General features: G+C 44.1%; 1 protein-coding gene and 1 long non-coding RNA gene across 3 annotated transcripts; one reads left to right on the forward strand and one right to left on the reverse strand.

Moving 5' to 3' along the window:
- Positions 1-376: 376 nt before the first annotated feature.
- Positions 377-9,465, reverse strand: ric8b (RIC8 guanine nucleotide exchange factor B). Of its 2 annotated transcripts, none has more exons than XM_027029843.3 (10): positions 9,275-9,465; positions 8,067-8,114; positions 7,291-7,908; positions 6,109-6,203; positions 4,908-5,058; positions 4,722-4,817; positions 4,473-4,617; positions 4,107-4,251; positions 3,828-3,947; positions 377-1,481 (listed from the first exon to the last, which is right to left on the reverse strand). In XM_027029843.3, exons 1-10 carry the CDS (start codon positions 9,356-9,358, stop codon positions 1,370-1,372), a joined length of 1,614 nt encoding a protein of 537 aa, XP_026885644.2. In that variant the 5' UTR covers positions 9,359-9,465; the 3' UTR covers positions 377-1,369. The 2 variants fall into 2 exon arrangements, with proteins under 2 accessions (XP_026885644.2, XP_081571404.1); XM_081715278.1 differs by lacking the exon at positions 9,275-9,465 and adding an exon at positions 8,550-8,690.
- On the forward strand, positions 8,614-10,506 carry LOC145658456 (uncharacterized). The gene is made up of 3 exons (XR_014124026.1): positions 8,614-8,716; positions 9,992-10,110; positions 10,194-10,506. It is a non-coding gene; the product is annotated as an uncharacterized LOC145658456 (long non-coding RNA).
- Positions 10,507-15,320: the final 4,814 nt, after the last annotated feature.

The following is a 15,320-nucleotide window of genomic DNA, read 5'->3' on the forward strand; positions in this document are numbered from 1 at the left end:
AAGGAAACGAATCTTGACTTCAGTGATTGTCTCACACACCCCACCCCTAATTTGAGTGCAAATCAATAATATGGAAACATTCATTAATTCAAGGTATTTATCTGCAATTACATGCAATTAAAGAGTGAACTGGTTAGAATTAAGCCACATCTCATTCTCTCCTTACACATGGGCCAGTTCACCCTGCATGTGCTGCTGTTTTCTACATCATTAAATAACAGTTTCTGTGCCAAACATATACCACAAATGTATGTTGTGTAATAGGTGTCTTGCATTTATCTGTGTAGAAAATGGTTAAGCCAGCGTTACAGATATAAACATAAGCAAATATGGCATGTTTGTTGAAAACGACAAGTGAGGATCATTCTGGTTAAAAGCTCTAACCAGACGGCACTCCCAAGAGCTGTAACTGAAGAACCAGTGGAGTGTCTAAAAAAATAGTCACTCAGCCCATTTACCAGTTCATACTTCTTTTTTGGTGCTGGAGTGAACAGAAATTAGCAAGTTGAACTTTACAGCCAACCCTCTTCAGAAAACATAAGGTTAGTACATTATATTGACTAACATCCATTTATAAGGTAGAGTGGACCGCAACATATTAAATCCTACTTTAAGGCCACTATGATGATGTTACAATACTGCGTGCAATATTGAGCGAACCAACTTTTGCATCCCCAGTGCTGCTTGTGACTTTTATAGACTACCAAGCTGTCCCCTGCACACATCGGAAACCACTTCATAGCTTCTCTCATCTTCGCTCTTTCTAAACGTGTCTCTAGAAGCAACACTGAATCAGGGCCCTAAACTTACACTTACTGTGTAGAGCCCACGTCTCTGTCTTTAGACAATCTACAATCCACCTACAGAAGACATCCAATCTGGACCAATGCTCACAAATGGCTATTATATCAGATTAAAATAGGATTATTAATTGTTATGAACTTTAGGTATTTATGGCCCATAGGAATGAGGCACAGAATTCCCTCCCCGCGCAAAGAAAGGACCAACAGCAACCAATTAAAAAAAACAAAAACAAACAAAAAAAAGATACAGAAGGTGGTGTTTGTTTGACAGTATACATTTCTATGATCTCCCTCATAGCTTTATCTGAACGTTTCAACGCACCTTGGATAAGGAAACTAAACCTCTAAGGCCTGCTAGTGACCCAGGAGATCTTCGACGTACCAAGACAAAAGGACAAAAGTTCCCGGACAGCACATTCCCGCTGCCTCCGTGGAAAACTCCATCGTTGTCCGGGACCGACACGGAATGGTGTCGGACTTGATGCACTTCCCTGAGGGTGTGCGTGTGGGGTTGGGAGGGGGGGAGGGGCGTTCCTCGGTGCCCGAGTGAGCAAGACCGGCTCATGCTAGTCTGAATCGGACTCGCTGCCATCAGCAACCTGGCATGTGTGGATAGCCTCCTCTAGGGGTGCTAGTGAGCCATCCTTCCTCACTCCCATTGGCCTGATCAGCTGCTGCCTGTAGAAGGAGAAGGGTGTAGTCGCTCATTTGCATACACCTTGAAGTAATTTTACGTTATGAAAACATTTTTATTTATACACAGACTTCAGAAGGGGGGAAAAAAAAAAACAAAACTCCAACACGTTCCCCTTTTTGCACAGAGGCATGATATGTACCCCTTATATCTGCCCCTCCCCCTTTAACTGTAAATTAACCTGTACCATGTAAAAAAAGAGAGATAATTCAACAGGTGGAATCAATTCAATAACGCGTAACATGTGTGAAAACAATGACAGCTAGCAGCTTCAGTAAACACACATCAAGATGCTTTTGTTGCCAGTCATGCGACATCGTGAAGGGGGGGGGGGTTCTTTTTTTTTTCACCCCTTTCATGCCACCAATTTGTCACCACAATCCACCTGCTCTTTCAGAGATTCCCATTGTGCCATCTGTTGTAAGTGCTATTCAGCTCCTTTTTCGAAAAGGAGCCTGTTGATGTGCAGAACATCTTCCTTGTCCTTCACATCCGCCCGTGCGAGAGCCCTCAGCCTCGCGGCCCCAGAGACGGCCCTGCAAACCCCCCACCCCACCCGGCCTGAACCCAGGCCTTTCGGGGGGGGGGGGGGGGGGGCTACAGCCTTTCTCCCCCAGCGCTGCAGTTTAATTACTGGATCAGTACTCATTCTAATCTCTTCAAAGCCATGGCTACTCCTCCACGCTAATCCAATTATATCTGCACCGCGTGTCACCAGCTCAGCCTAAGATGATTCATCGAAGCATTATCCAATCAAAGCAAAGCCTAAGATGAGTTATCAGAACATTATCCAATCAAAGCTTGCCAAAAAAAGGGCACATTTGCATTTATTTTCTGCAATGTGTAACAAATAAACATGGAACAAATTAACTTGTAATTCCAGGTTATTTACAAAACCTGTCTGGAAGAGTCTAGATTTTACCTTAGAAAATTAAAGTTGCACTTCATTCCTGAGCTCAGACCATTTTGCATTCTTGAAATAGAGAATTCTTTTAGAAAACAGCAAAATACCATGAGAAAGAGGACACACTACAGTACCTACACTTTTGTACATTAACAAACCCCCCCCCCCCATGTTAAAATTGAGAATTTTAATAAACCTGAGAAGGTGTCTGGAGAATACCAAGTGCCCAGATCATCTCATCATCATCATCAGTACCATTGGAGAGCTGTAGTAAAGTTCTGCACATCTCTCAGGGGGACAAAACCAACTGACATCACAGACTCAGGTCACTGCTAGAGGTGTCTGTACACAATAGCTAACGAGTCTGAAAGAAGTCTCAACTCTACCCTTAAAACACAGACGCACACTAATTAGTTCCAGAGCTGATGAACTGGACAGAAGTGTGAGTGAGTGTGAGTCAGGGCTAATTGGAGCGAGTCAAGCAATGGAGTGGGGGTAGGGGGCATTCTTGCAGGGCCCTGGCTGTCTCCTGAGCAGCTATACTGGGGTGACTGTGGACCGTCTTCACCACACACACACACACACACACACACACACACACACACACACACACACACACACACACACACACCTCTGCCTAGCCACCCGCAAAGAATAGGGGAGAAAAGAAAGAAAGAGCGATCCATTCTAAAGGAAGGAATCTGACTCTCATGGGCACACGTTGCTTATTATGACTCAGACACCCTATAGATGGAGCACAACAATGACGTCACCTAGTGTTTGCAAACTTTAACTCCTCCCCCCACCGCTGCGTCCGCACGCGCGCTCGCGCTCACACACACACACCAAAGCCACCCTAATTGAGCCAGCTCTCATCTCAGGCCCGCGTTTGGCACCTTTACTCAATACCCCGAGCCTTGTATCAAAAGAGCCGTATATGTATTTAAAAGATAAATAAATAAGTCTGAATGCGGAGGACAAAAGGGCCGTGTGCCTGCGACCCCGCCGCGTACACCAATTAGCCGGTAATTAACGCGGCGGGGCCGGAGAAGCTGAAGGGCGTGTGCCGTGGAGACGGAGCCAGGCAGCGGGAGATTCCGGCCGTAATGAGCCTGCAGAGAAGCACGGCGCGCCTCCCGACGGGAGTGCGGCGAGCTCCTACCGGAGCGTCTCAGAGGAGCAGGGTGACGTACGCGCTCAGGGTAGCGAAGAACAGGCCCACAGACACACAACAGTCGTAAGACACCACACCAGCCAATCTATGATGGTGTTATAGGATTTTTGGAGTCAGCACTTTCACAAAATAAACATCTTTGCACTTGATAAACTACTGTGGTTTGCCACTGTTTTTTTAATTATTATTTATTTACTTTTTAAAAACATCGCGTAGCGAGACGTAGGGTGTGACGATATGAACGGTTCCTACCGTGACAACTCCCCGATCATGTTGGCAAGCTTCTGAGCCTCGAACTCCTTCTGTTCCTCCGTCATGTCTTCCACCGGGTTGGGCATCGGCTCCTCGATGTGTCCTGTGATTGGGTTAATGCTAACCAGAAACAATGCACACTTACACAGTCATCTCTAATAACCCAGATTATTAGCTGCCTGTTAAAGAACCAGATTCACAGACCCAGATTAGGATTAGGGCACTGCAATTTAGTCCAAAATGGGGCTTAATCTACGTCCCTTCCCGGACATCACGTACAATGGTTTTGCCGATTTGTACTCCTCTGTATCAGAGTCTTCGTCTGCGGAGTACTCCGTCTCGCCCCTGCCCCCTGCCAGCAGGCCCCGGGCCGCCAGGAGCCCCGCCGCGTTGCCATAGCCCGTGTACTTCAGCAGGTTGTCCACTACGGAACGTTGGGACAGAAAAGGTGACGTGTCAGAGTCAAGACACAGTAGAGCACCACATGAAATAATGAAACACCCACATTACGCATTCTCTGACTGGCTTGTGCAATAACTGATAATGAATATATTCATTTCTCCTTTTAAATGGTAGAAGAGCCTGCATCTGGGTTACCTCACACCTGCACTCATCTTCAAAAGAGTCAGTAAGACCAACACTCACCACTTTCCTTACAAAGGACGAAGAGGAACTCGGCCGCGCCCTGCTTCACGCCCATGTCCACGTGGGTCATGAGGCGCACCAGTTTGTTCCGCACGGTGCTGCCGACCTCGGGCCTTTCCTTCACGTCTTTTAGAGGTGGCAGAACCTACAGGTTAACCCAGCATACATTACACCTGGCACCCCAGAACGCAGAGGAAGCCACAGCTGGGCACATCTGCCCAAGCAAAAACTCCTACTCGACGACAGCACCTTAGCTTTGAGGTATCTGCGGATCTCCCTGTGGTATCTGGAACTTTCCGTCATCAGGCTGAGTACTGGCGTCAGGCCCTCTTTGTAGTTGGACCCCTGAGAGGAAAACGAAAACGTGAGCGGTGCAGCTTATAGCCGTGGAGGTCACGAGGTCATCTCGTTAGGGCACGTGGCCCCGTTCAGTACCTTGTCAATCCTCTTCTCCATGAAGTCCACAAGCACCTGCACAGCATCCATATTCTTGCCTCCGTATTTCTCCAGGCCTCCCTGAACAGGCACGTGGATCAGAGCGTCCAGGCAGGACATGGGGAGGTTGCTGAGGAGGTTTATGGCGTGGCTGGGACACACGGACACACGGAGAGGACAAGCCCTGAGAGTCACGCAGTGCTGGCCTGGTGAGTAAACAGGAGCTGATGCTCACGGTGTAAAGACGCACTATTCTTAGGGTCAACCAGTCAGAAGGAGCCTCTCATGTGCCTGTTTCTTACATAGGGTATTAAAACACCACGGCAGTGTGCTACGCTGTGCTCTGTCCTTCTGGCCTGCATCAGAACTCTGTCTCCTCCATGTCTGGCTCTGCTGCGTCATCAAACAGCTGTTTGGTGTCAGCACCAGTTTAGAATCGGACAATGAAAAGTACCTGCGCGTATTTGCATAGTGATTTTATTCAAAGGCCACAGTGCAGGCTACATGCTGCTGGCAGCCGTCCGTGTGCCACGCCAGCCAACCAAACGTTCACGCGCCTGGCCATTTTGGAAAAACCTGACCGGGGGTGGGGCTCTTGGTTCCTGGAACCATTTGAATAAGAAAAGCCCAGCGACTAGTGGCCAGACCTGCTTCACAGCATTCAACAAGCTTTGTTTCCGGGACAGAATATAGCAGGCCAGGCCGCAGTGCGATAGAAGGCATTGTGTGTTTGTGTCAAGAGAGCAGGACATTCCAGAGGTGTGAAAGGGCTGGCAACCGAACCAGAGACACACACACAATGAGCTCCACCCACGCAGACAGTATGTGTGTTGGTGGTGAGGGGGGAGAGCTGGCGTTTACCGGCTCTCCACAGGGCAAAGGGGTGCACCATTAATCAATCAAAAATAAAGACACGTCCTCACTCACACTCACAGCTCAGGCATTTGAATACATCATGAGGCTTGTTAAAGGTTAGCTTCAGAGCATGTGCAACTTCCCATCTTACTTCAGAATAAAACCTACACCCTTAAGAGGTCTTCTACCCAGACGTAAGCTATAGCACCGATGACTGACACCCTTAAAACACAGCAAACCCCTCACTTATCGTACGAGTGGTCTCAGACTCCTAGCCTTCACCATACAATCTCGGATTAAAGTTCACCAGGCAACTGTTTATGGGCATGCCAGGCAAGGCACTTACCTATGAACCTCCTCAGTCTTCTCCTCTGTCTGAGCCCTCAGCATCAAAATGTGCCTCATTAAAGCTGCGATAAGCCGCAACTGGTGGTCACTGTGCTATGGAAATAAAGGCACGTTAGAATGGTGACTCACACTAAACACCACTCATTTTAAACACAAAAACTGGCAGCCACACATTCAAAGGTAATTTGGGTAGGTGGACTGATGGATACTGTAAGTAAATAATAATCACATAAGACTACCACTGAGACTGTTTGAGAGGGTGTGAATGGGGTCATGGGGGGGGGGGGTGATCCGTCACCTCTTCCCATCAAGTTACTGAATAAACAAACAGGAAACAAAAAATTTTAAGAAAATGATGATTCAGAACTGTTTATCAAAATGTAAAAATGGGTTTAAAAGAGTTTTATTCTGCACAAAGACATGGTGATTCACCTTTATTGTCATTTTTGTTTCAGAAATGTCTAAAACCCTAAAGCATGTGATTTCATCTGGCCTGGCTCTCCGTCCCAGTCCTGAGGGGTTCTGGTTCAGCTTGCTCAGCACCTGCCCATTCGGGCCAGTTGTGTTACCGCAGAGCAAACAAGAGTGCAGCGCACAGACTTTTCAGGACTGCAGCTGAGAGCCTCTGGTGCAGGAAACCAATCACGGTCGACGCAACAGAGGGTCCTTAGACAGATCACTGAACTGATAAACCTAACACGGCTGCTGGCACCAAGGCCCACTACAGGCACAAGAGCTCTCCGAACTTAATTAGGCTAAAGCTTTAGGCTGAAGACTGCAGGACACGGCCCCTCAGCCACTACTAAACAGCGGCTTGTTCCCAAACTCACCGTAGTGTTATGGTCATCTCAAAATGAGAGAGAGTGTAATACTAGCGCTACCATTTAAAAGGGTGTTCTTGGTGCTACATTGCCCAGAAAAGCAGCATGAGGCCCAGTGGCACACAGTCGCCCTCACCAGCGTGTCTGAGGACTGGCTCTTTGGTCGGGTAGTCAAAGCACACATTTGAAACCTGCAGGGTACAGTTTCGAAGTCAGGTATGGACACTGCACCCTGCTTTCACTACAACCTCCAGTACGCTTTCCTCGTGTTTACAGAAAACAGGTGCTTTTAATCTATAAAGCACTGTGAACAAAATTAAAGTCCTGGTGTAGCTAGGACAGGCAGAGCCAATCCTCACCTCATCGCTGGAGTTTGATAAAGTGACGTTGAACAGAGCTTTAAGGGCTTCCATTGTCTGCTCGACCTTCTCCGGCGGAATAGGTGGGGTATGGCCATCAGGGGGCGTGACTTCATAAGGCCCCGCCCAGCCGATGTCCAGGATGCGTTCCAGCACGTCGGTGAGCAGGCCGACGGCACCCGTTTCCGTGCACAAGCCTCCCCGGATGTCCGGCCGCAGGGCGGAGAGCAGGAACAGCAGGCGGAGCGAGAAGAGCCTCACCTCGTGGTGGGTGGAGCCTGACGAGCGCATGCGGGCGCACAGCTCCTGCGCCAACCGAATGTCCACACCCACCTGCTGGGCCGCCATGCTGTTGAACATCACGTTGCACAGGCACTTGAGGGCTTCCACCACCACCTGCTCATCCACCGATGACTCTGCCTCCCGTGCAGCCTGCCTGTCGGCGTCTGGAAGCCGGATCTGGGCCAGGCCTGCCAGCGTGAGGATGCCCTCCCGGGTAGCTACAGGCCCCAGGACATGCTTGTCACGGGAGAGGATGCGCATGGTCTCCAGACAGGTGCACAGATACCGGGGCTGGGCGGAACGGGTGAGTACCGTGAGCACACCCTGGCACAGCTTCTGCTCGGGAGAGACCAAACAAAACCCAGAGTGAACAACAACCAACTCCTCCAACCAAACTTGCTTCCATGAGCTACAGAAGGCAGAAGGGACAGCCCCAGTTTCAAAGGGAAAAAGACTGAGTTACTAGATGAGAAAAGTGTCAATCCTGTACTCACAATTCGGGCTGCCTCTTCTTTGGGGTCAAAGGTGAATGTCCTGCAGTTCTGAAAGGCAATGTAAACAGTAGAAGAGGATCTGAATCTAGTTTAGATCATCCTACAGGACATTCAAAAGGTGTGGAAGTCTCTAGCTGGTCACTTAACTCACGACAATAAGAGGTCTTAAACATGTAATAAACATGACAAAGAAAAAACACATGCAATGAGACACTATAGACATGGGCTGTACATCTTGTATCAATATTCATTCTCTATTTCATGACTGCAATAAAATGTTATGGGATCATATGGTTTAATATATCCACTACAAAACTGCATCTATAAACTTAATTCTTGAGTTTCCCTCTGGGAGGGAGGAATGAATTGATCTATCTATCTATCTATCTATCTACATTAACACACTATTTTAACCAATACTGGTTTTTGTTCTAAAATTACATTTTCAGCATTTGGTAGACGCTCTTATACAGAACGACTTACATGCACCAACATACAGCAGTAGAAGACTAGTTGTGTGCACCCTGGAAATGGAGACGACGAGGGCGTTGTCGGGAAGACCTTGCCCTGCTCCTGGAGCACGTACAGTCTCTGCGCTGTATCCTGCTCTCACACACCTTTACGTCCTCATTAACTCCATGTAACACGGGGTAAAGTCTGGGGTTCGTTCCTGCGCTTGTAACTAACTTAAAATTGTGATATCTTACGTTTCTAACACACAGCACACAAACTAAACACACACACACAGAATTGCTCATGCTAGCTAGCTAACGCTGGCTAAGTTAGCTAAACGCTATCTAAATGTAGATAAACACACTAGATAGCAAACTGGCTAGTGAACTGATTTAGCAAAGCTAATGAAAATATAGCAAATCTTATGTGTAAAACATGTTGATATGTCTAGTTATTTCGTTAAATATGACCTCTAGCTGGCTGCGTTAGCTCGTATATTAGCCCGATATCCAGTCGAGTAAAAACAACCCGACACCACTAACAACGCCTCTGTTTACTAAAGCTGCTAACGTGTTATAGGGTTATGGTTAAGGTTAAGGTTACATTAGGTCAGGGTTAGGGTTGGGTTGGGTTAGGTTAGGTTAGGTTAGTGTTGTGTGTTGTGTTAGGTTAGCTAGCTAGCAGCCCAGAGCTCTTCACTTAGCCAGTTAGCCGTCTAGCTAACGCTGGGTAATTTGCGTACTTCAGGAACTCACCTCCGTGTTGTAAGCTTGCAAATACCTCTCTACTTCATCCACGTTTCCATTTCCAATTCGTGATAACATTGCGCCCAAATCCATGTCTAGCTATCGAATACACCGATTCCCAGCTGAAGGTGAGTAGCCCAGCAGCTGAACAGTTTAAACGATCGCCCCAGGCAGCGGAGGATGTCCAAGCTCCTCCCAAACGCTGCCGACGCCCGCATAGGGCTGGAGAAGGAACCTTTATACTAAACTATGAACCAAACAAGTTACTAAACTATATACATTAAATTAAACTACATACTAAACACTACACTAAACTATATTTATATAGTTTAGATTTTATATAGTTTATATAAACTATAAACTATTTACTGAACTTTAAACTACACAGGTCATAGAGAAGCAAAGTTTATACTAAGCTATACACTACACAGGTCTGGAACAGCAACAGCGGTGTGGAAAAGTGCCCCCTTCCTGATATCTTTTTTTTTTTTTGTATGTTTGTCACACTTAAATGTGACAAATTTAAATTTAAAACACGTAAACAAAATGCAGTTTTTAAATAAAGGTTTTTATTATTAAGGGGGGGGGGGGGGGGGGGAAATCCAAACCTACATGGTCCTGTGTGAAAAAGTTATTATTCCCTAAACCTAATAACTGGTTGGGCCACCCTTAGCAGCAACAACTGCAATCAAGTGTTTGCAATAATTGACAATGTGTCTCTTATAGCACTGTGGAGGAATTGAGACCCACTCATCTTTGCAGAATTGTAATTCAGCCACATTGGAGGGTTTTCGAGCATGAACCACCTTTTTAAGGTCATGCCACAGCATCTCAATCGGATTCAGGTCAGGACTTTGACTAGGCTACTCAAGTCTTCATTTTGTTTTTCTTAAGCCATTCAAAAGGTGGACTTGCTGGTGTGTTTCAGATCATTGTCCTACTACAGAACCCAAGAACCCTTCAGCTTGAGGTCAGATGGCCGGACATTCTCCTTCAGGATTTTTTGGTAGAGAGCAGAATTCATGGTTCCATTAACCACAGCAAGTCTTTTAGGTTCTGAAGCAGCAAAACAGCCTCAGACCATCATAGTACCACCACCATATTTTACTGTTGCTATGATGTTCGTTTTCTGAAATGCTTTGTTAATTTTACACCAGATGTAATGGGACATACACCTTCCAAAAAGTTCCAAAAGACAATTTTTCACACAGGGCCATGTAGGTTTGGATTTGTTTTCCCCCTTAATAATAAAAGCCTTCATTTAAAAACTGCATTTTGTGTTTGCTTGCGTTATCTTTGTCTAATATTTGAATTTCTGAATTTTTGAATTTCTAAATCTGAAACATTTAAGTGTGACAAACATGTAAAAAAAATAAGATATCAGGAAGGGGCAAACACTTTAAAAACACCACTGTATACTAAACTTTACACTACACAGGTCTGGAGAAGCAACCTTTATACTAAACTTTATACTACACAGGTCTGGAGAAACAACCTTTATACTAAACTATTCACTGCACAGGGCTGGAAAAGCAACCTTTATACTAAACATTACACAGGTCTGGAGAAACAACCTTTATAGTAAAGTTTATATTTCACAGGTCTGGAACAGCAACCTTTATACTAAGCTATGCTACACAGGTCTGGAGAAATAAGCTTTATATTAAACTTTATATTACACAGGTGTGGAGAAACAACCTTCATACTAAACATTACATTACACAGGTCTGGATAAACAATCTTTATACTAAACATTATACTACTCAGGTCTGGAGAAACAACATTTATATTAAACTATAGACTAAACTTTATAGTAAACTTTAAACTACACAGGTCTGGAGAAACAACATTTATACTAAACAATATACTAAACTATATACTAAACTATGTTACACAGGTCTGGAGAAGCAACCCTTATACTAAACTATTCACTGCACAGGGCTGGAGAAGCAACCTTTATATTAAACATTACACAGGTCTGGAGAAACAACCTTTATACTAAAGTTTATACTTCACAGGTCTGGAACAGCAACCTTTATACTAAGCTATGCTACACAGGTCTGGAGAAGCAACCTTTATACTAAACTATACACTACACAGGTCTGCGGAAACAGCCTTTATACTAAACTATACACTACACAGGTCTGGAGAAGCAACATTTATACTAAACTTTACATTTCATAGGTCTGGAGAAGCAACCTTTATAGTAAACCATATGCTATACTTTATACTAAACTATATAATACACAGGTCTGGAGAAACAAGTTTTATACTAAACTATACTATGCAGGTCTGGAGAAACAACCTTTATACTAAACTTTATACTACACAGGTCTGGAGAAGCAAACTTTTATACTAAACTTTATACTACACAGGTCTGGAACAGCAACCTTTATACTAAGCTATGCTACACAGGTCTGGAGAAGCAACCTTTATACTATATTATACACTACACAGGTCTGGAGAAGCAACCTTTATACTAAATTATACACTACACAGGTCTGGAGAAGCAACCTTTATACTAAACTATATACTAAACTGTATATTAAACTTTATACTACACATGTTTGGAGAAAGAACCTTTATACTAAACTATACTACACAGGTCTGGAGAAAGAACCTTTATACCAAACTTTATACTAAACTTTACACAGGTGTGGTGAAACATCCTTCATACTAAACTTTACACTACACAGGTCTGGAGAAACAACCTGTACACTAAACTTTAATTAACAGATTTTAATTAACATGATGAAGACAATGTTGGCACTCACACATGACATTAACGGTGAACATTTACAAACATCTAACAAGCGTGAACCTAAACAACCATTTACAAAGACAAACACATCACAAAGGCGAACATATCAAGGACAGACCGCACTGCACTCCATGACACGGGTTTATATACACACAGACACAACACTGACCCGGTGCAGGTGTGCAGGCATGGTCACAACTAAACAGAGACCCTCCCACTCCACGTGGTGGGCCAAACCACGTGACTCACGGGAGGCAAGTGTTTTGTGACAACTATACACTACACAGGTCTGGAGAAACAAACTTTGTACTAAACTTTACACTACACACGTCTGGATAAGCAACCTTTATACTAAACTATACACTACACAGGTCCTGAGAAACAACTTTTATACTAAACTTTATACTACACAGGTCTAGAGAAACAACCTTTATACTAAACTTTACTACACAGGTCTGGAGAAGCAACCTTTATTCTAAACTTTATACTACACAAGTCTGGAGAAACTACCTTTATACTAAACTTTACACTACACCAATGCATCTCGGTCTGCAGAACAGGGTCACAGCGCTGTAATAGTCGCTACAGGTTTCCTACGTTGTGCATACGTCGGCATTATTTGGCGGTGGGATTACCTGTAGGGTACTTTATTGCTGCTATCTTAAAGAATGGTTAGTACAGCCTGTGCATCCAAGGAGTGAAATGTCCTGGAGGGTTAATGTTCCCAAACTTCCTCTACGCAGCAATGACAGAGTGCAATGTGTTTGAGCCAAAACATCTATGTGTTTCTCATGCTCACATTTACGATATGCCTCATAGTAATATAATTTAATAATAAATATATAAAATCTTTAATATATGTACATTAATACACTGCTTGGCCAAAAAAAAGGTCACACACTCTAATATTTCGTTGGACAGCCTTTAGCTTTGATTACGGCATGCATTCACTGTAGCATCGTTTCCACAAGCTTCTACAATGTCAAAAATTATGTCTGTCCAGAGTTGCATTAATTTTTCTCAATATCTTGTATTGATAATGGGAGATTTGGACCACTGCATAAAGTCTTCTCCAGCATATCCCAAAGATTCTCAATGGTTCAGGTCTGGACTCTGTGGTGGCCAATCCATGTGTGAAAGTGTTGTCTCATGCTCCCGGAACCACTTTTTCATAATTTGATCGCGACGAATCCTGGCATTGTCAACTTGGAATATGGCCGTGTCATCAGGGAAGAAAAAATTCATTGATGGAATAACCTGGTCGTTCAGTATATTCAGGTAGTCACCTGACCTCATTCTTTGGGCACATAACATTGCTGACCCTAGACCTGACCAACTGCAGCAATCCCAGATCATTGCACTGCCCCCACAGGCTTGTACGGTAGGCACTAGGCATGATGGGTGCATCACTTCAGCCGCCTCTCTTCTTACCCTGATGCGCCCATCACTCTGGAACAGGGTAAATCTGGACTCATCAGACCACATGACCTTCTTCCATTGCTCCAGAGTCCAATCTTTATGCTCCCTAGCAAATTTAAGCCGTTTTTGCCGGTTAGCCTCACTGGCAAGTGGTTTTCTTAAGGCTACACAGCTGTTTAGTCCAAACCCCTTGAGTTCCCTTTGTATTGTGCATGTGGAAATGCTCTTACTTTCACTATTAAACATCCCTGAGTTCTACTGTTGTTTTTCTACAATTTGATTTCATCACACGTTTAAGTGATCGCCGATCACGATCATTCAAGATTTTTTCCAACCACATTCCTTCCTCTAAGATGATGTTTCCCCACTGCCCTTCCACTTTTTAATAATGCGTTGGACAGTTCTTAACCCTGTTTTAGTAGTTTCAGCAATCTCCTTAGATGTTTTCTCTGCTTGATGCGTGCCAATAATTTGACCCTTCTGAAACAGATTAACATCTTTTCCATGACCACAGGATATGTTTTTCGACATGGTTGTTTAACAAATGAGAAGCTACTCACTGCATCAATTTGGGTTAAATAACTCATTGCAAGCTGAAACATATTCACCATGCAGTAATTATCCAATGGGAGGCTCTTACCTTGTTGCTTAGTGAAATCCAGGTGGTGACCTTTGTTTGGCCAGGCAGTGTATATAAATATAACATATAATTTGCACACATCCATGGTTAGGCAAAGAAAACAGAATGACCCAAGTCATAATGTTTACACTGTACAAAAATCTGGACCGGATTTCTAAATTTGGTTTATTGATTTAATAAAGGAAAAAAGATACAGTATGGAAAAGTATTGAATTTGAGTAATTTCCAGGTCTCCACAGTATGGAGTTTTGTGTTTTTAGACTTTTGCTCTGTTTCTGTTTTCTAAATAATAATATGCAGAATTTCTAAAAATTGTTCATACAAGCATATTATTTGTGTGAAGAAGTGTGACATGTGACTGAATACACACTCTCCTATGCAGAGCTGAACACACACACACTCCTACACAGAACTGAACACACACTCCTGCTCACAGCTGAAAACACACACTCCTACACAGAGCTAACACACACACACACACACACACACACACACTCTTACACAGAGTTGAACACACATTCCTATGCAGAACTGTCTCACCTGTCTACACCTGAGCATCACAGCCTGCAAAGTGACTCTGGCCCATGTGCTTTATACCAAATCTAGACATCTTTGATTTGCATGTACAAATCATCACAAATAAATATTAAGTTTGTCTAATCATTTGAGTAATGCAGTGATGTAGTTATATATGAGCAACAGTATCTGCAATACTCTGGCAATTAGAAGCATATTAACATAGTCAGAATCTAACATATGTTAACAGGTGGCTTTTAAAACCATTTAAAAACCATGAAATGTTGGAACCGTATAGTTTTAGTTTAATTTTCTATTTCATTGAATTTTTAAATTTACCTCCACTAGCAGCTGTAAATAACTCAAATTATGGTATGGTGCTCACTTTTCATGTACTATGGGATATGGGCCCATTATTAATCTGTGATACAGCTACAGCTGGGTGATCCAGTGGGTTCCTGTACAGATCTTCCTTCGATTCAAGTTCTCCTCAGAAGCAAATATTAAACTTTGCTACAGAAGAGATTACTCTGAAAGCATGAAGGAATCAAAGGTCAAAGGTTACAGGAGATGCATTAACCGCTCGTCAGCAGGTGGTACGGCCATAGAAGACCGCAGAGTTCTCTCCAGTGTGACCCTTTTTGTTCTTTGCTTAAGCTCATTTCTGTCAGTGGAGGGGGGGGCTGTTCAGAGGATTCAGAAGTAGCAGCCACGGCTCT

Source organism: Electrophorus electricus, chromosome 6, assembly GCF_041902795.1.
Source record: "Electrophorus electricus isolate QZ-2024a chromosome 6, ASM4190279v1, whole genome shotgun sequence".
Classification (NCBI taxonomy): Eukaryota; Metazoa; Chordata; class Actinopteri; order Gymnotiformes; family Gymnotidae; genus Electrophorus; species Electrophorus electricus.